Source organism: Pleurodeles waltl, chromosome 9 (genome assembly GCF_031143425.1).
Source record: "Pleurodeles waltl isolate 20211129_DDA chromosome 9, aPleWal1.hap1.20221129, whole genome shotgun sequence".
In the NCBI taxonomy this organism is placed as follows: domain Eukaryota; kingdom Metazoa; phylum Chordata; class Amphibia; order Caudata; family Salamandridae; genus Pleurodeles; species Pleurodeles waltl.
Genome location: NC_090448.1, coordinates 1012281224 through 1012307134, shown reverse-complemented (window position 1 = coordinate 1012307134; position 25911 = coordinate 1012281224). Strand labels below are relative to the sequence as shown.

At 43.3% G+C, this 25911-nt stretch overlaps 1 protein-coding gene across 5 annotated transcripts in view; it reads right to left on the bottom strand.

Annotated features, from left to right (window-relative positions):
• Nucleotides 1-25911, bottom strand: part of MIA2 (MIA SH3 domain ER export factor 2) — a 551575-nt gene that overhangs the window by 480714 nt on the left and 44950 nt on the right. For 2 of the 5 annotated variants that reach the window (XM_069208616.1, XM_069208617.1), the window contains exons 4-5: nucleotides 11664-16467; nucleotides 4125-4493 (exon numbers count right to left, since the gene is read on the bottom strand). In XM_069208616.1, coding sequence (XP_069064717.1) covers nucleotides 4125-4493; nucleotides 11664-16467 — 5173 coding nt within the window. Of the gene's footprint in view, nucleotides 1-4118; nucleotides 4494-11663; nucleotides 16468-25911 lie in introns of all 5 variants that reach the window. The other 3 variants (XM_069208615.1, XM_069208618.1, XM_069208619.1) reach the window with 3 other exon arrangements.

The window sequence follows — 25911 nt, the reverse complement described above, 5'->3', positions numbered from 1 at the left end:
TTGGTAGGAGCCTTGAATTATAAGGCATATAACTGTCTCTCGGGGATCCTTCACTGGCTGCTGCTGGAGAGAAGGTTGCGCTTGAATGATTTGGGAATTATGCACTGTTAACTCTAGTTCATGAGGGGAGCCTTATGCCTAACAATCAAACAAGAGTCCGTGCTCAGCACACATTGGCTGTCCCTCACTCCTGCCACGACCGCAGGGTGATTGGTTGTTCTGAGGCCTTACTCCCTTAGTGTAAAAAACACCCTCTTATCCCTTCTAATCCTGTCTATGGTAGCGGTCCTAGCCGGTTCTCTTCCAAGGAAATCATTCTGATATGTATGCTTAATTCATAGTAGAGAGACAGATAAACAAACTGATAGATAGATAGATAGATAGATAGATAGATAGATAGATAGATAGATAGATAGATAGATAGATAGATAGATAGATAGATAGATAATGATGACGAAAAAGTGACATCAGATATTGATTACAAAATCTACTCACCCCGACCAGAGTAAAGTTAACCACGCATGGAGATAGATTCAACTCCCTGAATCCAGAAACAGCTGCTAGGTATTAGTAATAATGCAAACTCACTCAAACCAGACAAGGTGTCAGAATGTAGTAAGACTGAAACTAATCTACATCACGTATGGAAACTCTGATCAATACATTTAGTAAAAGTAAAATGAGCTGCAGATATTGCTAATGTGCCTAGCATAGAGGGTCTTCTGAACAACTGCTGGATGCACCAAGTCTGTTCTGCATCCTCAAAGACCTGAAACCTCTTACCCAGCAGCAGGTTGGATTAAACATGACACCACTCTAAGGAAGGTTCAGATAGATACATGGGAGAGAAAACACTAACCGCACAATGTGCCCATGCCAAGGATGGTCTTCAAGAGCATCCATCTCTCCTGCTTGACTGAACACGCCAATCATCTGAGCGACCCAATTGTACCATGCACACAATCTGTAACTAGGCTCACCAAATTAGCTGTCCTTTCCAGAATACAACTGCTTGTCTCTTCTTTGGAGCCTACTAATATGAAGGTGTTTCCCATCATCATAGTACCGTTCACTGCTACCATTAGGGTAAAGTTGAAATTCAATGATCCAGGAGTTGTGCTTTGTTCAAGTTAGGGTGCTTCCCTCCAATTCATAAAGTTCAGCCTTAAATCTGTCACTTCAACAAGGACTCTCCGATCAGTTCACTATGGGCATCATTACGACTCTGGCGGTCTTAACACTACTAGGGCTGTGGTGGTGGTCGGACCGCAGCCAATGTGGCAGTCCAACAGCCACATTACGACTGTGGCAATTGTACCACAGTCAGACCACCAGCCCTGCCACTTCTACTCCACAGGAGGGGCTGGCAGTGCTGGTGGTCCTAATCCGCTAGGGCAGCGCTGAAAGCAGCGCTGCCCTGGGGATTACGAGTCCCTTCTCCAACGCCATATAAAGGCTGGCAGAGAGGGGGTGCCATGGGCCCAATGGCATTGGCAGTGCAGGGGCTCCCATGGCCAACCCAGTTGTGCTTTTCACTGTCTGCTTTGCAGACAGTGAAAAGCTTGACGGGTGCTTTTGCACCCTACGAACTGCAACATTGTCGCCGGCTCTATTATGAGCCAGCGTCATTGTTGTGGGCTGTTTACCATTGGGCCAGCGGGTGGGAACTCAGTGGTGGTAACCTGACCGTGGGACTTTGGCGGACGGAAAAGGCTGTCCGCCAAAGACGTAATTAGAACCTTTGTGTTTCTGACTGCTTTACACTTTCCAATTTAATTGACTTCAACCAGGAAAAATCACCATCAGACATTGATAACAAGACCAGCTCACTGCAGACAGATGTGGGCACATCAAATAAGGTTACTGGGATAAACATACTCAGACTAACATACTTAAGATATTTGGGGCCACCTGTACAAAGGTTTTTAGTGGTTGCAAACAGTCTGACTTGCAGAATCGGGCCATTTACGACTGCAAATAATCATTTATGGATGTGCAACCCCTATTTTGCGATTTGGTAACCAATTACAGAATCATAAAATAGGGTTTGGAATTCGGTATTAGGAAGGGGCCTGTTATGGGCGTCCTTTCCTAGTTGTGACTCGCAGGGGGGATGTATGCATGTTTTGCAAGCAGAATGCAGTCGCTAAACATTTGCAGTTTACCACCAACTTCAAGTTCTCAAGGGACCCCTTCCCTTTTGTGAATGTGGGCGCAAACATTTTGTAAGAGCAGGCAGTGGTCCCTTTTTGTTTTTGGAATGCATCCCATTTTCCTTAAAGTAAAACGGCTGCATTTAAAAAAAAAAGATTGCTTTATTTAAAAAGCAATCATAAACATGGTAGTCTGCTGACCCCAGAAGGACACCATCCCTGTAATTTCAGGCCATTCCAAATGGGCTGCAAATTGCGAACTACCTTACGAATATTGATGAGGTAGGTCCATTTGCAACCCACTGGGAATCACTAAATGTGTCTGAGACACATTGGTACATCGCTGTTTGTGACTTCCTAATTGCAAATCACAAAGATTCACAATTAGGAAGTCGCAAACAGGATTCTTTGTACATATGGCCCTTGATCACCTATTTTATTTTTGGTGGGGAGAGTGCACCTTGGACTGTCCATGGCAGGGAGTCCAGAGAGTTAGGCATTGCACATTCACTTCAGCAGCCTCTTTGTGAATAGAAGACTATATTAAATAATTGAAAAAAACTGCAGCTGTTGTCAGCAGATGGCTGAAGGGAGTTTCACAGTGGTTTTGAAAGTCATTGAGATTGTTTTCCAGAAGTCATGTGTGCAGCTAGTTTTATTTGGCCTGCATGGGAGAAAGCAGCTGCATTTCCCTAGCTTGTACCATTAATCCATGCAGGTAAAAACTTTACATCATAAGATTCCAAGAGCTAGTCTGAGGCACTTTCCGTGCAGGCCCAGCCCTTGAAATAAACCTCGGTGTATCTAAGGTGGTTATTGGTTGCGACCCATCTTGCTTCTTAATAATGCCCCTGCTATATGCAGTGTCCAGGTGCACGTTTCAGATTTCAAATTGTCAATGAAGTTCAGCTGTTGTGTTTGATGGTCAGCCTTTGCCTCTATGTTGCCACTTTCCAGCAACAGTCTTCAACCTTTAATCTTGTCTGCCAGCACATATACAGTAGCCGTCTTCCTTAATCAAAAACTAAGATAGTGTGCTCTTTTCTGGATAACTGTAAGCTGCAGTTTCCACTCATTTGCAGCTTATATTATCAAGCTGAAAACTTCTCAGTGGTCTAGCTGTGTCAAATTATTACTTTTCTTGGATTGAAGCAGAAACACGCATTGGTGGCTTCTCCCTTTTTCCTTAGTACTCATTATATTTAAAGTTGGAGTCTGCACCCTCTAAGTACAACGCAGAGTCTGCCCTCAGCTTCTTCTCCCTTCTGGAAATTACACAGCGCAGTTTGCTGTAATAAAGTCTCTGGATTGTATGTCAGAATATCAACAACAAAAATATCACCTGGCATTCATATTGTGGCCAAAATATCATTTACAAAAAAGTACCACTCTATTGGATGGACATATTCTATTATTAATTCCAATTGGGTGACAGTTTTGAAAAACAATGAATACAAAATATTTTTGTCAGAGAATATTCAGGTAAAAATATTGTGGTTCCATTCCACTCTGTGAAACCCCAGAAGGCTTTTATGAATGACTAACAGACACTTACTGTATTTTCTCAGGCCTCACTTAGTTTATAACTAAGCTCATCGTAAACTATAACTTTCCTTGAGTATTTGTAAATGGGTCACAAACCTAAAAGAAGGACAACAAGGTATTGCTGTAGGCCTCATGTCACCCAAAAGCAAAACAAGAATACCAAGAAGTGATAGATGAGACAGAAGACGAATTAACAAAGAATTGATACAGAATTGCCTTTTTAAGAAAAAGAAGGATGGTTAAGGAAGTAGTAGATGAAGAAGAGAAAGGAGGGGAACACATTACAACCTGAAAGATGTTCAGCTGTAGAGTCCTCCTCGACTACACATGCTTGTGAAGGTACCCGGGACTTAGATTATATAATCATTATTATATTTTCAGATTTATATGCGATAAGTGCAATTTCACAAAGACTCTTACACTTACTATAACCTGGACTGTGGGGATGTAATGGAAAGGATTTATCTGATGAAACCTCTCTTCTATGTCCTTGATTGCTTGTTAACAACATGTATTTGTCTTCTTGGTTGTCCACAGCTGCAGTGAAGTCCTTGTCTGGCTGTTGGCCCATCTGCACATTTTCCACAACTGAATTTTCTTTTGCGTCCTGTTTGTGCATTGGTTCATCATTGGTAGTGTTAGCAGAGAGCTGGAAAGTTGAGTCATGTGTTTTTTCTGCTCCATCCTCTGACAAAAGCATGTTCACTTGCTGCGATTGTTCATTCTTCTGGTCAATGTCTCCGCTCAGGAATGAGTTTTTTTCACTGCTAGTCTTTCGAGGAGCTTCATCCATAGCTGAAAAAAGAAACGTATATTGAATACAATATTTACATTGTAAACATGTTATTAGGTATAATATTTCAGTAGCACTTGGTACATGAGGTACCACAAGAAAGTAATAATACATTCATACAGATATTTACAGTGTGTAAATTTACTCTGTCAGGTGCTCCCTATACTGCTGGAATTTTCACAGCATGACACAATAGAGCATTGTTCACAAAGAGACCTCTGGAGACAGAGAGTGTTTTCAGTGTTGGTACAATGAACAATGGGCCTGTTTTAGTAAAACAGTAATGAGTCCAGACCAGACATAGCCAAGCATTGGTAATGCAGCACTCTCCCATGAAAAAATGGAGGTAGGGTCTTTACATAAAACCCCTATAAAAATAATGTTCAATTAAATTACAATATTTTAAATTGTTACAAATATAAATAGGTGTAATATAATGGTACAAATATATAAAAATAGTACATATTTAGTATTTATTCTTTAAATAGTTTAACAGCCATTTGTGAATGTAAAAATAATGTAACGTTTTGTTATATAATGAAAGTTTGTACAATTCGTTTATACATCACTTTTAATAGTTACTATTTTTAGAATATTATTTTTTCTCTATGAAGAATCTATTATTTAATTTAAACTGAATAATAATTGTAATTTGTTGTATGGAGCACAGCATACAGATGAAAGAAACTGGCAGCAAAAAGAAAAAAGGTCCAAACAATGCCAAAAAAGGTATAACTGAACTTACATTCAGATAAGGGAAGCACAGGTCACCTTCCTACCAGCTGAGACACACAAAACAGGAACATTCTAGATAGACGCTGTTCTTTGTAGGCACACCAGGAGAGCATTAAACCTGTTTTCTTTTATGTACGTACAGGGAGTGCAGAATTATTAGGCAAGTTGTATTTTTGAGGATTAATTTTATTATTGAACAACAACCATGTTCTCAATGAACCCAAAAAACTAATTAATATCAAAGCTGAATATTTTTGGAAGTAGTTTTTAGTTTGTTTTTAGTTTTAGCTATGTTAGGGGGATATCTGTGTGTGCAGGTGACTATCACTGTGCATAATTATTAGGCAACTTAACAAAACAAAAATATATACCCATTTCAATTATTTATTATTACCAGTGAAACCAATATAACATCTCAACATTCACAAATATACATTTCTGACATTCAAAAACAAAACAAAAACAAATCAGTGACCAATATAGCCACCTTTCTTTGCAAGGACACTCAAAAGCCTGCCATCCATGGATTCTGTCAGTGTTTTGATCTGTTCACCATCAACATTGCGTGCAGCAGCAACCACAGCCTCCCAGACACTGTTCAGAGAGGTGTACTGTTTTCCCTCCTTGTAAATCTCACATTTGATGATGGACCACAGGTTCTCAATGGGGTTCAGATCAGGTGAACAAGGAGGTCATGTATTAGATTTCCTTCTTTTATACCCTTTCTTGCCAGCCACGCTGTGGAGTACTTGGACGCGTGTGATGGAGCATTGTCCTGCATGAAAATCATGTTTTTCTTGAAGGATGCAGACTTCTTCCTGTACCACTGCTTGAAGAAGGTGTCTTCCAGGAACTGGCAGTAGGACTGGGAGTTGAGCTTGACTCCATCCTCAACCCGAAAAGGCCCCACAAGCTCATCTTTGATGATACCAGCCCAAACCAGTACTCCACCTCCACCTTGCTGGCGTCTGAGTCGGACTGGAGCTCTCTGCCCTTTACCAATCCAGCCACGGGCCCATCCATCTGGCCCATCAAGACTCACTCTCATTTCATCAGTCCATAAAACCTTAGAAAAATCAGTCTTGAGATATTTCTTGGCCCAGTCTTGACGTTTCAGCTTGTGTGTCTTGTTCAGTGGTGGTCGTCTTTCAGCCTTTCTTACCTTGGCCATGTCTCTGAGTATTGCACACCTTGTGCTTTTGGGCACTCCAGTGATGTTGCAGCTCTGAAATATGGCCAAACTGGTGGCAAGTGGCATCGTGGCAGCTGAACGCTTGACTTTTCTCAGTTCATGGGCAGTTATTTTGCGCCTTGGTTTTTCCACACGCTTCTTGCGACCCTGTTGACTATTTTGAATGAAACGCTTGATTGTTCGATGATCACGCTTCAGGAGCTTTGCAATTTTAAGAGTGCTGCATCCCTCTGCAAGATATCTCACTATTTTTGACTTTTCTGAGCCTGTCAAGTCCTTCTTTTGACCCATTTTGCCAAAGGAAAGGAAGTTGCCTAATAATTATGCACACCTGATATAGGGTGTTGATGTCATTAGACCACACCCCTTCTCATTACAGAGATGCACATCACCTAATATGCTTAATTGGTAGTAGGCTTTCGAGCCTATACAGCTTGGAGTAAGACAACATGCATAAAGAGGATGATGTGGTCAAAATACTCATTTGCCTAATAATTCTGCACTCCCTGTACGTATGAGCACATTTCATTGAAGGATGGAGGAGTAATTAAAAGGTAATGGCACATTACCTGGACACTGATGGAGACCTACATAATAATAAGATTGCGTGGTCCAGTAGCTGTAGAGCCCATGAATAACATAAGGACATAAAGTGCAGTGGGCAATAAAGGTAGAAAAGAGTTGGTCAGCTCTACGCTCTGTACCCATACATGTACAGTAGAAGTGGCATGGTGCATAGCTTTTTGAGGTTTGAACTTCATTGTGGAATAAACTGAGGAATTACCACACTAACAGAGACAGTCAAACTAAAGTCATTCTCATAATGAAGAGATCAACAAGATGTTGAATATATTTTCTCCTATTAAAAGATCATGAGTGTAATTTGTGAAGTTCCCATATTACATAAGTGAACCCCTAAACCTATTTGCTTTTTCTGCTCCTTGATTGTGACATCTATTAAGGTGCTCATCTGGGCTGAGAGAGAGAGAGAGAGAGAGAGCTCTTACTGAGAGAAAGGTCTGACTATTTTTTAGATAAAAGTAGTGGTACATATTATACTGTATTAAAAGCGAGTATAGCACAGCTTGGGAAAGGCTTAGCATTTGAGCTTTAAAGGTTTAAGAATACACCAACAAAAGTATTCCTTTTCTCTTTGTAGGAACAAGCTGGGGCCCTCTAATTTCATAATAGGTTTGGATCCTGAAGTCCTTCTTGATACCCTAGTTAAGAAGAAGCGAAAAGCTGTTCTCTCTTGTATCACTCTTTTCTGAAAAGTTGTGGAGACTTTGATAAACAGATGATCCAAAGACTGCAGTGGGCCCTAATGGAAATTAATTTCTAAAATTCACATGTATATAATGATTTCGAGCTAGTGCAGTTCAACCACATTTGATATAACCTGTTGAAGTGTGTTTTCCTGGCTTATGTTAACCTGGCCTCAGCACCATCTGGTCTATAATTGATGTCCCATTATTGTCTTTTTTTCTGTTCATAATTATTCTGCCCGTAGTCAAGCAAGATGTGGAGTTCTAAATTTCTGAATGACCCTGTTTTCGAAGAGAGCCTGTTGGAGTGCCTACAGTACAATTTTCTCAAAGACTTTTCGCTTGCATGCAACATCACATTAATTTACAATGATTTACTGTTGTTTATGTAACTAGATTGTTCTGATACCTCGGTATGACACTAGGTCAGAGTGGCTGAATCAATATTCATGTAGTGGGTTAGTGCTAAGGTGGTAGGGTTATGTGATGTTTTATATTTCTGTGATTTGATTTGTTAACTATAATTCTTTGTTCACACCACTGTGACTGCAGTTCTAATGCTCCTTTATGGAGACAATGATTATATAAATCTTTGCATTTGGGGATAAGCAAGAACTCTTTAAAATTCTTTTGTATGCTATTAAGGATGCTTCCTGATTTCTTAACGATTTTTCTGTAATTTGAATCTTAGCTTGTTAATAATGTTGCCTATTATTCTGCATTGTTCCTATTTCTGAGCACCTTCATGGCAATGATTTTATGCATTTAAATGAGATTTGCTACATTTACACGGTATTTTACTATACTGAATGTTGTAATAAACTGTCATGGTTTTTCTAAATTCCGTTGTAGAACTCACTTTTGAGCCAGTCCTTTCTTTATTGACTGTATTTTGAAAACAAAGTCCTGATCCCACCAACTCGTAGGCACGCTGTTGAGCTGTAAAATATTAGAGGTACAGTGCCCTCACAGAAGCTAATACATTTTTCCATTATATGAAGGTACATATATTAACCATAGTCCTTATTTCAGTTGTTGATAACTGCACACCCAGTAAGCCCTTTAAGGATATGCCTTGAGCTTGGTCCATGTTAAAGGGTATGACAACAATTTCTGAGTTTCTAAGGAATTCGATGGTTTGCATTTATGATGTCTTTCTGTGAATGCTGTTGTGGAAGTGTAGCTATAACACATGTGAATATGATTAGCTGCTGTCCCCTTTAACCCATCTGGACACTTTTTCACTGTTTAGGTGGATTGAGGGTAAGAGTAATGAACTTCACAAAAGTCATGAAATATAGCATTTAAGGGTGCCAAGCAAACTCAATTCCTATCACGATGCATAACTAGTGATAGTATATAATAACATTACATAATTGATATCATGGATGGCACCATATAAGACATTGGAGAGCCCAGCAGCCTGCAACATCAATAAGGCTTTTAGACTTACTTCCATACAAGAACTGCTCCATCCACTCACAGTGACTCAAAGGCATAATCTATATGCCAATGGCAGTGGATGAGGACTTGCATGATGGTTCTGAGTTCAGCTTCAGTGGTGGTAGGGTTTCATCTTGTGGTAGAGGAAGAGCTGGTACCAGACAGCATGTGTGTGTTTTCTTTGTGATCTTTGTAATGAAAGACAGGTCTGACTCAAGGATAAATCTAAGGGACTTTGTGTTCCGTTGACATCACAAAATACCTTAATGGTAATGTCGCTGACTACATGTCACAATATTGAGTTCAATAAAATATTGCATCCACTACGTTGCTTACCATTGCTATGCAGTAAGTATATACTTACTGTTCATAACTCTACATCCACTTAGACTAGGTTTACCATGTGATGTAGTAGTTAGGTTGATGTAGCTGTTCAGAATTTTTGCTATGTCATATAGTGACCATGAACCCACAGGATAGGCAGCCATCCAGCAGGGGCCTCCAGAGACTACATAAGCTTGGAGGTCAAAGTGAGGGGGAAGTAACTTACATCAGAAGAGTTAAAGACAGAAGCTACACTGACATCATTAAACATAAATGCATAGGCCCCGGTTACAAGGAAGCTGTAAAATTCAATTTCCTGTGCAAGCTCCTGATGGCTCCAGGATCAGAATTCTGAGTAATACACCCTTTGATCACTCCATGTTTTTGGTACTTATCAAGTCCGGTGAATACCGCATGCTTCCTTGACCCATTTGTGATAGGGACCACTGTCAGTATGAGCATAACGATTTAGCAAAGCAACTTTTTAAAGCAGAAATCTCCCCTATTTATTTAACAGGTGACAGCACAGTAGATTCTGGGGTGGTTGGAGGGATGGGCACAAAAAGTAAATCTGGCCTTATGGTCCACCAAGTTGAAAGGGGATGGTGAGTAAAATCTGGCCAATGCAGATGAAATTCTGACTTCCCATAAAATGTTATCAATAAGTCAAACTATCAGTTGTAATAAATTATACATTTTCTGTAACTACAAATTATTTTAAAAGCTGATTATTTATCAATTATTTTGAAACCAAGAACTATTTTTTAAGAAACATGTAAAAAGCTTTAACAATGTTAATAAAACAAAGGTAAGATGGATCAGAGAATATGTATAGTTAAGTTAGACTAATAAGTTAAGTTTATAAATGCTTTCCAATAAAATTCAAATATTTATTCTACCAATAAAATTATTGTACATATTATAACCGTTTACCAGCCATTGCCATCTTTTTTCCAAAATGCTAAGTACCTATTAAAATAGAAAAATATATTTAATGTGGGTTGGAAAACATGTATTAATTCATTTTAACATTGTGCTTAACCTTGTTTGATATTTTAAAAGTTTTGCATATTTTTGGCTCATGTTGTACAAAGAAAGGTACTGCCAACAAGAAGCAATGCTTTCACGGAAATGTGTGCTCTCTCCTACAAAGGAGCATGAGGAGAGTGAAAAATTCACCCTTTTCACATTGAAACTGAATTTATTGTTTGCTCCCTGATAATACATTATAATTTTCTATTGGTGATGTTCAAAGCCACTGTACTTCTCTATACCAGACTTGGGCACTTAGCGTAACAGCTCAAGATCTGATTCACAAACATTTTGCTGTGAATAGATGTGACTTACTCATGTAGTAACAGTTGTCTGACAAAATATCTATGACAAAAATGTGGTGTGGACAGACTATTGTGTCAAACATATCAAGGACCAAAATACTGAGAAGGTAAGTACAGATTTGCTATTCTTAACTTCACATCCATGTACCTTGAAGATATATATATATACTGTCAAGGTGCACATATGTGGAGTTAAGTATAGTAAAACTCTGTTTACCTTCACAGTATTTCTGTCCTCGATATTCTTTCACAATATTTTGTCCACACAACATGTTTTCTTCAATATTTTTTCACAAACTACTGCAAACACATCTGGCTTACTTTTGAATTCAGTAATAAGCCAGGAGTACTATGAAAGGAAGTCACAGAAATCATGTCCAATATTGATCAACAATAAAATTGAACATTACAAAAGCGGGAAAGCATAATATGTGCTACTTTTACAATCTCTACACCAGTTCCTTGGTCCAAATGTAAAGAAATGTGCTTGTTTTTCATGCTATTTTCCTTTATATTAGTGTAGTAAGTGTAATTATAAATTTTGCACAGTAGATATACTCTAGCTGAAAAGTTACTTTACAACTTGTTGCAAATGTGTCCATTTGTACAGATTCCTCTGAGATCATCCCTGAGACTTAATGGCATTTTCACAGTTTTTTGCAAAGAATTTCTAACAAAGGCCACAGAAAGCTAACAACATGATTCTCCAAGCTATTTAAAGAGCAGTATTTTCAAATTTACAATGTAAAATGTGATACTACACTGTTGCTATACTTTGAGCTTCATTTACATTGGTCTACAACCACATCTTACATACTGCATTGATTTCAGTACACTGCACTGTATGTTTATGGAGTAAATTGTTGTGTTCAGTACCTGATTCTGCATTTGACAGCACTTCCTGAGCTTCACACTTGAGTCTTATGTCCGACAAGAGGTTTCGGAATGTTTGAAGCCATTTAATTTCCTCATTCCTCCATCTCTTGCAGCCCGTTTCCCAGGTGTTTCCGTATGCAGCAAACACAGTCTCCTGGGTGATCGCCGTGAAACTATTTTCACATGAAAAAGTGGTCATTTCTTCTTGCACCTTTTCAAGATTTTGTTTGAGTATCTCCAGTTTATTGCAGATGCTTCCCAAATTAGCGAACTCTATATTTGTCATTTCTGAATGCAGTTGCTGCACCTCTTTAAACACTGCAATTACGCCTGGACCAGCCTGATTCAATATCACACTTTGTGCAAATGTCTCAGAAGAAGCCTTGGGTGAAATAACATCATGATTTTCTGCGTCCTTCTTATACTCTTCCACCACCACTTTTTCATGGATGTTAAACAATCCCACATATAAGTTATCACTGGTTATTTTTAATACATTGCTCTTGGGTAAGTCTTCTGTGTATGTCAGTGTAAGGTCAGTGTCAGTGAAACTGGGTTGATCACGTGCATTGGCGTGTTCTCCCATTTCTTGGATACCATTGTCATCTTTCTTGTTTAAATGATTGCCAGAAACCTCTGTTTTAGTACTGGTGCTATAAACGTTTGCTTCTGTATTTTTTCGAAATAAACTGTCAAAAAATCCAGATGTGTCAGAAACTATGCTAGCTATAATTCCTTTTGGAGAGACAGGTATTTGATGCCCTAAACTACGGAGTTCTAGCCCTTCTTGTGTTTCTCCATTACTTTCACTACCATCTATAATTTCTAAAGTCCCCGTCATAGCTTTATCATGGTGATGTGCAGTTTTAGGAATATCTCTTTGTTCAGCATTTATCATTATGACATTAACGGCATGTAAACCTTCTAGATCTTGATCCATTTTCAAATCTTGTTCGGGAATAGGTGGGGAGGGATGATTTAGGGTGTCACTTTCCTGAGCCACGGTTATTGACTGTTCATGTAAGTCAGCAGACCTTACTGTGTCTGAGTCAGAATCTTCCACCAGTCTTTGGACATCTTCAAATCTTATGTCTTCCTTGTGTTGCAGGAAGACTTGTCCAGTAGGTTCCACTAGTACTAGTGAACTATCCGCAACAGATGTATCATAGTAAAGGCTATTCTCCTCCTTTAAATTATTGTTATCCTGGTGAGGAGGGAAAAGCTCATTCTGGATCTCTGGTGACATTGGGAGTTGTTCTAATACATTAGTTTCAGTGGTGATTAAAATACTCTGATTTAAGTCATGGGATTCTGATTGATAATCTGCTCTGTATTGTTGAATAGGACCACTATTGTCAATAAGATATAAAGTGTCAGCTAGGGAATACTTTGGAGCTTCTAGACAATCATCAGAGCACTTGATAGCATCTCCCTCGTTGGACATTTCCTGCAATGCTCTTACATAGCTGTCTGATGAGCCTTCTCTAGCCTCTCTACTAAAAACATCAACTCTTTTTGACATGATGCTTTCAATACATTCATGGTGACTGCAGTGTCCAAACTGTGGCGTATCTAAACCTGATGGCATACAAGTGCCCTTTATATGGCTGGTTTGCTTCTGTATCTCTTTTTCTCTGACACTGTATTCAGTATATGATTTGATGGTAACGTCAGGCCTCTCCCTGGGTGGCAAAACATCAATTGTTGTGATCAAATCATTCAAACTACTTTCTTTCTGGATGCTATCTTGGCTCAAGATTCCATATGTATGTTGTCTTTTAGTTTGTTTTTGCAATCTCAATTCTTCCTCTCCAAGAGAGGTTTCAAGTTCTATGTCAGGTTTTTGTGATTTGTGGTCAAACAGGGCATCCCCGAAATCCAAAATATCTCTCACTGTTGCATCATCAAAATATGGCTCCATTGTATTTGATTTGAAAAGATCTTCAGAGATCTGTACATTATGCAATCTCTCTTCTACAAATGTCTCTGAAGATTGTATTACAATTATTTCATCAGGATCTTGATTTAATACATCATCATGAATAGAAGGACGGGTGTCATAATGGAAAGATTCCTGTGTTTGAAGAGTGTCTACGTAGCTGGAACCTTCTGTAGTTGATGCAGTCAAAATTGCTTCATTTAGTTCTGCATTTTCATTACATTCCATATTTTCTGCATTGGTTTTCAGTTGGTCATCACTTGTCTCTAAAGCATCGGTGGAAGGATTAACACAGTAGTTTGGTTTCTTCTTTTCATTATGAAATGCTTCTTCAATAAGTACTTCCTTATTCATGTTTGTGGCCTGAGAAAATGTGCTGTTCAGTGCTGAGCACTGGAGGAAACTGTCACTGTTTTCTTTTAACAGTTCATAAGATTGTAAGGGAGAAGCTTTCACTTCTTTAAAAACTTCCATTATATTTTCAATTACAGCATCTTCATGGTTAGCTAAATCCAGTTTGGGAATCTCCCCGAAAGAAGAAGTTGCAGCTGCAGGTTCTTGATCTTTTAAGCTCTTATTATCGTTGAGGTCCTTATTCGAACATACTTTTGCATAGTCTTTAGCATTTGAAGAAGGATGATGTTGCTGGTTATTTGAACCATGGTCACCACCTTTGACAATATTTCCCTGATACACTCTCTGCCTTTCTGTAATGCTAGGATTATGCTCACTGGGATATAATGGAGTCAGGGTAGCTACTGGCCGCCTGTCAACATATTCTGTCTGCAAGACAGGTGATTTTAGAGGTGTACTGGGAAGAGCAACCACATTTTTTACTGAAGTGCTCTCTACTGTTTGCCTGCCACTATCATTATCAGTTTGGATTCCTACTACAAATGAAGAGTCCTTATATTTTGAAAGGTCAATATGATTAGGTGCACTCACATGTAAATGGCTGACTGATGGCATTTTCAAGTCATTTCCATTTTGATTTTGCAAATGTTTTCTTCCATTCTCAAACTGGAATTTTACTTCAGATATATCACCTGAGTTTTTGTTTTTGGTATAGCCCACAGATTTTGATGTAAAACTCTGGGCAACCCAAAAAGTCTTCACATGATTTATAGATACAAGAGAAGGTGGCATTTGCACCTCTCTCTGAACCTGCTCCCTCTTTCCTTCTGTGTCAATTGTGCCCATACTCTGGGAGTGACCAACAGATAAGGATTGTGGGGCTTCAGCTGGTCCCTCCGTGGCCTCAGTATTGCTAAACTCCTGACCATTACCTCGATCAGACAGGTGCCTGTGAAAACCAATGATGTTACCATACATATTTTCATACCAACCTGGTTTGTTCCATTTGCTTTCAGCTTCTTTAGTTCGCTCCTCCACTGCTGCATGTTGTGGCAGTTGACTTTCCAAAGATTTCTCACCATTGTAAACTTCTGTAGGCTGCTCAGTATAGGTTATGTCATGGGCTGATGGTGAGTCAATTGTTCCTGTCAACATCTTGAGATTCAAAATGTTTTGTAAATTGTTTGAAACCAAGCCAGCAGTGAGAGGGTTGTTTTCAGGATTTTTAGATTCTTTTAGGAGTTGATCTGTCTGGTCATTCATTGTGTCCTCTGTCACTGTACTTCCCATTTCAGCTGTGTCCTCACTGATTGGGCCTAATTCTGCTTCTACTGGAGCTGACTGTAGCGGTGCTTCTTTTATTTCTATTTGCACTTCAGTTTGTTCTTTTTTAAAAATAGTGTTGCCTTTGCTGCTTTCCTGGAGGTTCAAAATCTTTTCTATGCCTAATTTGAACCAACTAGGTGTGGAAAGCTCTTCAGCCCCCTTTTTAGGTTCATATTCTTCTGATAAGCTGATTTCTTTAGAAGCACTGGCTTGATCTGAATATGATAATTCTTTGTAGTCACTGCTTGCCTCACTATTTTGCATTCTGTCTGCTCCTGACCCATCTATGTTAAGGTTTTCATCATGATTTGTTCTAATTTCAGGTTCCAATGAGTCTGAGATCAGATTTGGTTCACTACTATCTGTCCAATCTATGTTTTCGTCTTTTTGCTTTTCTTCTTTGTTAATTGTTCCTGTGATTATCTGACCCAAGTTAAGAACATTATCTAAACCCAAACTTAACCAGTTTGACCCAGGAGCTGCACTATCAGGTTCCTTTATTTCTTCCTTTTTTGTGACTGGGTCAATTCCAATAGAAATTGCATCATTTTCTGAATCACCGTCCATGGTATTGTCTTGGGTTTCTGTTTCAGTTATCATGTGTTTTTCCTCTAATATTTCTTCTGTTTCCGTTTTCCCAAAAGGAAGATAGTCACTGAAACCACTACCAAACCAGCTCAATTCCTTTTCACCACTGTCACCTAAGTTGATCTCATCGCTTAGTGCAATTTTTCTACTGTGGAATGAGTTCTCTTGTAAAGGATCAGCAGTGGGATCCAGGTCTTTCAATTCTTGTTTGCCACCCATACCAAGCCAACCTGTGAAGCTTGAAACACTCCATGCGTCATTGATTGGCTCTTGCAAACTAGGTTCACCTGTACTCCCAATGTCCTCTGTTTCTTCAATGGGATCATGTTCAGAATTCTTTGTAGCTACCCTCGAGCTTCCTGAGCTTTGTGATTTGTCCTGTGTGGCCTCCTGGTTATAGTTTTCTGCAGTGGGATTAGTTATTTCTTTCATATGTAAGGACATGCTTGAAGGCTTTAGAAGCTCACCTTCTGGCATTGTAAGATATGACTCTATATCTGGGTACATATACTCCATTTCTGGATCATTATCGTGCAACACACTATCTTCATTTTCAAAAATGTATTCCCCTCCATCAAGGCAAATGAAATCTGTTTCCTAGAAAAATAAATGGTTTTATTAATGTCAGCAATATTAGTAGCTAATAAAAACACATACATGCAACAGACATATATTCTTTTGGAACAAACTTAAACAGAAATGTCATTGGGAGTTGTCTAGCCAACATGACAAAATGTAAACAGTTAAAATGCAAAATCCTTGTTATTTTTTATTCAGCGATTCATTCCCCAATTTAGGTTCTTGCTTTCTCTTGACACTTTAGGTGCAATTTCCAATCGGGCGGAACTCCTGATGTGGTAATTTTGCACTCTGGACTCCCAAAAGCATATGGATTTAGGAATCACACCTTGTAGAGAAAATATGTAAAGAATGTTGCCCATGGAAATCGTATTACTAGATACTAAAAACATGTTTGACTGTCTGATGGGCCTTTCTACAATGATGCAAAAGTTTATATGGGCAAGCAATGAAACACTTACACCCAAAATATTAATTAACAGAGAGAGATCTATAGCCTTCCACCAGGGGTGCCCCCGTTCTCCCATCCTTTTTGTCATGACAGTGAAAACTTTGCCCTTAAAGATCAGAGGGGCAGGTATATACACAGGATAGCCTCTGGAATGCACGATTATTTGATTTATTCCCATATGGAAGCAGGGGATTCTTAGCTAGAACCTTACCCTCGCCTCGCACACCAATGCACCACTATTCAGATTTCACTTTGGCATTCATGGTTGATCTTTTTCTGTTTTTGAACAACTTTACTTCAGTTTTGCAACTTCAGAAATGTGTGATTTACATATTCTTTATCAAGCATACCTTGACACATTGTATATCTTGCAAATATAGTAATAAAAAACATTAAATTATACTTGGCTCACGTTTTACATATGAATTGGCTTCTATGTTTTGATATATGGCCTAACACATTGCAAAAGGCTTAAAAAATCAACCACTCAACATATTTCATTATCTCCACCTCAACTAGAAAATATCTTCTGGTAATCATTTAAGTGCCTAACTACTACTTGCATAAAAAACCTTATCTATCACTCTCCCTTCTTTCTTAGCCTATGTCCAGAATTGGGCCCATAATGTTTCTTCTTTAATTAATTTGTCTCTATGGCGGCTTTCACCTTTCCATTGAATAAATGTTCCATAATTTTGTCCACCACATATTTATAGGAGGTGGATCTAGAATTTCCCAAGATTGTGCTTTAATTAATATGGCTGTTAACACCAAATGTGATATGAATCTACCTATTATTGTTGTAACACAGCAGGCTTTCTCCACACCAGTATCACCTATAAGAAGCAACAGAGGGCTCATCCTTTGTTCAACACCTTTAATAGCCCTTTTGTTTGAGGTCACCTCTCTCCAGTGTAACAACACACCTTGTGTTACAATCCCTTCCAGCATAAGTCTGAACTTTTGAACTAAGCTTTAAGATGTGTTGGGTTTAGGTACCAACAAGTGATTATCTTGTATGCATTCTTGATGTATTGGGAACTAAACAATATTTTAATCGCCTGTACCCAAATCACTCACCAGGACTTTTCTGTAATCTCACAACCAAGGTCTGTCTCCCATCTCACCATATATTTGTAATGGGGATTTGGACTCTTTTAATAATACATAATTCCAGTTTGTTGCGAAAACAATTGTTTAAATGGTTTCTTTTGTTTTTGTTGCTTCTTTTTTCACCCTTTTGTAGAAGCCCAATATATTATTTAGAGGATGCAACAATTGTTCATTAGATGCACATCAAACTGTTCTTTACAAGTTTATACGTTTATAAGTTTTCCATTTGAGAAAAACCTTTCTAAAAAAGGAAGGTTATTGTTTTTCCAGTGTTTAAACCCAGGGTCTATTTTCCAGGAACTAAGATGCTCATTCTGAGTTTGGCGGGCGCTGGTGCCGTCAGGACACCGCCGGCCGTATTCTGACTTCACCGCAGGGCCGGCGGGCAGAAAAGTGTTGGCCCTGCGGTGAACAGGGTCTTAACATTGACACAGGCTTGGAATCGAGCAGGCGCCAAAGTGGCAGTGCAGCGGGTGCAGCAGCACCCGTTGCGCATTTCACTGTCCGTAATTCGGGCAGTGAAATGCACGAGGGGGCTGTGCATGGGGGCCCCTGCACTGCCTAGGCCAAGTGCATGGGCAGTGCAGGGGCCCTGGCACCCCCATTCCGCCTGCTTTTCCATGGCGGTGTGGAAAGGCTGGTGGAATGGAACTCGTAATCCGGCAGGCAGCGCTGCCCTGGTGGATTACAACCGCCAGGACCGCCCGGCTGGAGGCCATCTCTGGCATGGCAGTGTCTGCGGTATTACCACGGCGTTTTGGCTGCGGTCGGAATGAGGTGGATTGGACCGCCTCTACCACGGCGGTCCGATGGCCACCTGAGTCTGGCGGTCTCAAGACCGCCAGACTCGGAATGAGAACCTAAGTCTGGATTGAACACTGTAGACAACATGGAGGGGGGAGTTGTGTTTGTGACTTCACCTAATCTAACTGCCTTCTTCCAGTACCTTACCCTACAAGCAACTAGGACAATGATAAAAGTGGAGGGCTAGAATAATGTTCGATCTACAGTATATATTTCAGAAATTCTGCAATTTGAATATATTTCTGTATGTTGGAGAGGCCCAATCCTCCCTCTTGAATTGCCTAATCTACTGAATCCCTCACTGTCCTAGGGGATTTTTCTTCCAAATGCTAGCAGCTTCTTGTGGATGTCATTAACTGTTTGTTTTGTGAAACTTATGGCCAAGATTTCTGTTACATATAATAGTCTTTGCAAAAATATAATTTTGTTATTTGCAATCCCACAGAACCACAAGGTTGCCAACCTAATCTGCCGTTATAAATTCCTGTAAAGGATGTCAAGCAAGGGTGGAATGTAGGATAAATAGATGTGCTTGGTTTTATTAAGAATATTTATGCCTAAATATTTTAATGGACCTACAGTCCCTCACGTTCCACATGCTCTCATTCAAGGCTCATTATGAACTGAGCAGTTCCCACCTCCCTGCCATTGATTTGTTTACATTTATCTTGATTCTGAGACTTTAGGAAACTTGGCAAGCTCACACAGTATGGCTGAGAAGGTCCGGTCTAGGTCTGTAAGAAAACACATTGTCCATCATTACAACATTGGCGGTAAAAGCCAACATACCGCCGCGGCTGCGGAATTCCGCCACAGCTATTATGACCCACATCTCGAAATCCGACAAAATTCAGACACCCACACAAGTCCGCCACAACAAAGGTCAGTGATAAACTGGCGAAAACAAAACCTCCACCGTCACGCCAACAGAAATACGCCCACACTATCACGACCCACAAATCCACACGGCGGTCTTTCAATCGCGGTATTCCATTGGCGGTACACACCGCCGCGCTCCAAATACACACACACATACAAAACACCGCCACATTGGACAATTCGAAATACACACACCTGATACACATACACACACCACTCCCACACACCCAATACAATATAAAACACACACCTACATCACCCACAAACCCCTACGACCACTATTACAGAGAGAAGGCCAGAGAGAGACACCACCATCCACAAACTAGCAGCCACAGGCACTCAACACCATCACCCACACAACTTCCACGCACAAAACACCACACACCACTACATATCACCACACTTATCACCACACACACCACCCCACACATCACCTACACCACCCCATGGCATGGCAAAGACACCCCAGGTTCTCGGAGGAGGAGCTCAGGGTCATGGTGGAGGAAATCGTCCGGGTAGAGCCACAGCTATTTGGAGCACAGGTGCAGCACACCTCAATTGCAAGGAAGATGGAGCTATGGAGAAGAATAGTTGACAGGGTAAACGCAGTGGGACAACACCCAAGAAATCGGGACGACATCAGGAAGAGGTGGAACGACCTACGGGGGAAGGTGCGTTCCGTGGTCTCAAGACACCACCTGGCGGTTCAGCGGACTGGCGGCGGACCCCCACCGCCTCCCCCACAACTAACAACATGGGAGGAGCAGGTCTTGGCGATTCTGCATCCTGAGGGACTCGCAGGAGTCGGTGGAGGAATGGACTCTGGTAAGTCAAAGCTTTACTAATATATCCACCACCCTTCCTGCATGCCATCACACACTCCTACCCGTACCCTGACCCTCAGCACTCCACCAACTCACATATACCCCACTATCACAAACCACCCATCCCAACACCAAGCCCTGCATGCAACCCCAACGCATGGACACCCATCACTAAAGCATGCCCACTGCACATACCCATACAACCCCCTAAACCATCATTACACAAGTCCCCACATAGGAATGCAAGCACTGGGGTACACCGGTCACGCACCCATTGCACACCATTACACACACAGATACAATAATTAAGCTTTTACACCCCTGCAGGACCACTACTCAACGTCACCAGACAGGAGGGTCCAGACATCTCCACCTCACCCACAGAAGAGGCCCACAGTGATGACAGCAGCTCTGTCCAACTGGATCCAGATGACCAGCCCGGACCATCGTGGGCCTCGGGACAGTCGGTTCCCCTCGCACAGGCACAGGCCACCACAGACCTTCCACCCTCTGGTAACACCAGCACAGCACCCACCCAGCGGGCCCATACCTACGTCCCCAGGACACGTCAATCAGCAGTGTGTCCACCACTACAGGGAACCCAGGATAACCCACCACCCCAACAACAACAGGGACCTGGGGGCAGTGGCAGTGGGCACACGGTCCAGGGGACGGAGGCCCAGGAACACAGGGGAACTGAGAGGGCTGCTGTGCGACAGGGGGCGGACAGGCCAAGGGAACCCACTCTCCACGAGGCCCTCTCCTCCATCATGGGAGCATACCACCACTCCCAGGAAACAATGGCAACGGTCCTGGACAAGTTTCAGGAGACCCAGCGCATGCAGGAGGAACAGTATCTGGGGTTCAGGGAGGAACTCAGAACCATCAGCTCTGCCCTGGGCACCATCGTAGGGGTGCTGAAGGAAATACTAAACACCAGGAGGGATACTGTGGCACTCCAAGGGGCCCCTGACACTAGCATGGCCGATGAACTGCCCACCACCTCCGCCGGCGCTAGTGGACAGGAGGCACTGCCACAGGACCACAACACCAGCACCCCACCCCCTGCAGATGGAGAACCACCCCGCAAGCGGTCCCTGAGATCCAGGAACAAGACAGAGCACAATGCCAAAACCCCCACCATGAAATGAGACCACCCTGATTGTCAACCCACTGTCCCACTTTGTCACCCTGTCCATATTGGAACTGCCCCAGCTCCACTTCCTATGCCCATATGGGCAATGCACCTATGAGACACACCTAAAGCACCAAGATCTGGAGTCTGTCTGTGATTTTGAAATAGTGTATTTGCAATTACAGTGACAACATTTCCAGGAATTAGTAATGTCAACATACCTATGTCACACAGCTCTAGTCCATGAGGAATCTAAGCAGATGACACACGTTGGGACCCACACCTGTGAAACCGTAAGGGAAAGTGACAACTAAGTGACCATACACTGGGTGAAATCGACAGACAGGATAGAGGTAGAAGTGTAAAAGTACATGTAGTAGGCAGGAATGTATTCTCACCTGTGTTTCACTGGAAAGATTGCTGGATGACTGAGTCCCTGTTGTCAATGTCTTCTTCCTCTGCTTCCTCCTCATCACTGTCCACAGGCTCCACAGCTGCCACAACAACGCCATCTGGACCATCCTCCTGCAGAAAAGGCACTTGTCGTCGCAAAGCCAAATTATGAAGCATACAGCAGGCCACGATGATCTGACACACCTTCTTTGGTGAGCAGAATAGGGATCCACCTGTCATATGGAGGCACCTGAACCTTGCCTTCAGGAGGCCAAAGGTGTGTTCGATCACCCTCCTAGTCCGCCCATGGGCCTCATTGTAGCGTTCCTCTACCCTGGTCCTGGGATTCCTCACTGGGGTCTGTAGCCATGACAGGTTGGGGTAACCAGAGTCCCCTAATAGCCACAGCCGGTGCCTCTGTAGTAGATCCATCACATAAGGGATGCTGCTATTCCGCAGGATGTAGGCGTCATGCACTGAGCCAGGGAACATGGCATTCACATGGGAGATGTACTGGTCTGCCAAACATACCATCTGTACATTCATGGAATGATAACTCTTCCGGTTTCTGTACACCTGTTCACTCCTGTGGGGGGGGGACCAAAGCCACATGGGTCCCATCAACTGCACCTATGATGTTGGGGATATGTCCAAGGGCATAAAAGTCACCTTTAACTGTAGGCAAATCCTCCATCTGAGGGAAAACGATGTACCTCCGCATGTGTTTCAGAAGGGCAGACAACACTCTGGACAACACGTTGGAAAACATAGGCTGGGACATCCCTGATGCTATGGCCACTGTTGTTTGAAAAGACCCACTTGCAAGGAAATGGAGCACTGATAGCACCTGCACTTGAGGGGGGATTCCTGTGGGATGGCAGATTGCTGACATCAGGTCTGGCTCCAACTGGCCACACAGTTCCTGGATTGTGGCACGGTCAAACCTGTAGGTGATGATCAAATGTCTTTCCTCCATTGTCGACAGGTCCACCAGCGGTCGGTACACCGGAGGATTCCGCCATCTCCTCACATGTCCCAGCGGACGGTGCCTATGAAGGACAACAGCGAGCACAGAGTCAAACAACTCAGAGCACAGAACACCAATCATACACAAAATGTGGCCTGTATGTGTGTTGAGAGTAGTCCTAGGTTTGTGTGACGCAGTTGGTAATTAGGCCATGTGGGCCCCTGAAATGGCGGATGCCTGACTTCTAAAGCGGGACAATGGGATGTGAGGTAACTGCGCTGGCATTGTACACCGTTGCGGTAGGCGGGCGAAGACCTTCAGCGCAATGCTGCATTGGTTAACATTGGACCCTATGGGTCCCAGGAGCCAATGACGATGTACGCCGGCGGTGATGGTACGCACCGCCGCGGACGTGGCCGCCATTTTCGAACTGTTTAATCACTCGATACCTGATCTTCGACTGGAGAGGACCTACACTGCAAGTGCTGCTGTGACCTCGGTCTTGAAGAGACAATGGCTCGTGCGTCTGGGGAAAGGGCCCCTGCCTTCACTGCAGAGGAGTTGAAGAAGCTCATCGAGGGGGTCCTCCCCCAGTACACGCTACTCTACGGTCCTCCAGACCAACAGGTAAGTACACAGGGAGCATGCTGCATGGGCTATGCCTGTGTGGAGAGGGCTGGTTGTAAGAAGGAAGGGGGCAGAGTTCTGAGTGCATGAAAGACGGTGAATGCATGTGCCACATGGCAAGGGTAGGGATGGAGGCCACTCACTTTGACGGTGCAGTTGTTAATGACTTCTCTTCTTCCTCTGTACATTTCATGTAGGTCAGCGCCCACCAGAAGAAGGATATTTGGCGTTCCATCGCCAAGGACGTCTGGACCCTGGGGGTCCACCACAGACGGAGCACCCACTGCCGGAAGAGATAGGAGGACATTCGCCGCTGGAGCAAGAAGACGGCGGAGGCTCAGCTGGGGATGGCCTCCCAACGTGGGAGGGGTGCCCGTCGAACCATGACCCCCCTGATGTTCCGGATCCTGGTGGTGGCCTACCCTGAGCTGGATGGGCACTTGAGGGCAGCACAGCAGACACAAGGGGGTGAGTACACTATCATTCAGCTGACTTTGGGCGCAGTGAAGGTGTCTGGGTGGGGGAGGAGGGCTGTGGGTTCCCCTAGGCCAGGGTGAGTTCCGTAGGCTAGGCCCATTCATAAGGCATGGCCCTGTGGCCCCCCACCCCACCTCTGTAGAGTGCCAAGTACTGCTATTCATGCCCCAGGGTCATCTATGTGTGCAGATGGCGTCCATAGCCTTGTAGACCATTTCCCAGGATTTGCACTGTAGAGGCCAACAACGTGACGTAGTGCAGTGTCTGTATTGTCCACCAACTGTAGCGGTAAGCGATGCACTCAAACTGTCTTTCTACTGTCCCCCCCCCTTTTTTTGCGGTCTCCCTGTTCTTGTGTGCATTAGCATCATCAGGCGGAGGTAGAGTGGCACCGGAGCACAAGGGAGCTGCATCCCACATGGGCACGGAGGCCCACACTATGGACTCAGAATACACCAGTGGGACAGAGGGCGAGGGGAGCACCACGGCGTTCACAGGATCTGCAATCAGCGACACAGACTCATCCTCCGATGGGAGCTCCCTTGTGGTGGTGGCAACATCTGTGCCCCCCACTACTACAGGTACAGCCGCCACCCCCCCTACCAGCACTGCCGTCCCAGCAGCCCCTCAGCCTTCGCCCCGTGCCCGCTCACCCAGGAGGGTGGGCATCACCTTCGCCCCAGGCACCTCAGCCCCTGCCCCTGTCACCTCTGCTGCCCTCAGTGAGGAGGCCATTGACCTTCTCAGGTCCCTCACTGTTGGGCAGTCTACCATTTTGAATGCCATCCAGGGTGTAGAAAGGGAGTTGCAACACACAAATGCATTCCTGGAGGGCATTCATTCTGGTCAGGCTGCCCTTCATTGAACCCTTCAAACTCTGGCCTCAGCACCGATGGCAGCCATTGTCCCTGTGTCTAGCCTCCCCCCTCCAAATTCCTCCACCCAGACCCAATCCCCTGTACCTCTGCCTATCCCAAGCACACCATCAGACCAGCCTGCACACACCTCACCACACAAGGGAAGCTCAGGCAAACATAAGCACCACACATCCCGCAGGCACTCACGCAAGCATCACACACATACAGACACACCAACATCCACTGCCTCTACTGTGTCCCCCTCCTCCTCGTCTCCCTCCTCCCTCCCAGTCTCATCTACACACACACCTGCATGCACTACCACTACAGCCACTACGTCCCGCACCAGCACACCCACCACCACAACCGCTCATGTGCACTCACCACCCCCACTACCATTTACACGTCCCCTGTATCCTCTCCCAGTGTGTCTGTGACGCCCCCTCCGAAGATACACAAACGCAGGCACACACCCACCCAACAGCCATCCACCTCACGACAGCCTCCAGCGCATGCACCTGCACCCAAATCCACAAAACTTACACCTCCTACAACCACAACCTCTTCCTCCACTCCCAAAACCCCCTCCAGCTATCCGTCCCAGTGTGTCCCAAAAACTTTTTCTGTCCACCCTTAACCTATTTCCCACCCCCCCTGCAACTCATAGGTCCCGTACTAGCACCTCAGCCAAAATATCTCTGGGACCAGTGGTGCCTGTTGTTACAGGTATGTGGAGTGCACCGGCCACCAGGGCAGCCAATGTGGCACGGAGCCACAGCACAGCCAGTCCCCCCCCCTGTGAAGCACCAGAAGTTGGACAGTGCGAGGCGGGAGAGGGGGAAGACTCCAGCCAGCCAACCCGCTCACAGGGGTCCAGGGGGGAGTGTGGACTCAGCTGTGACTCCTCCCAAGGTGGGGAAGGGGCAGAGGAAACC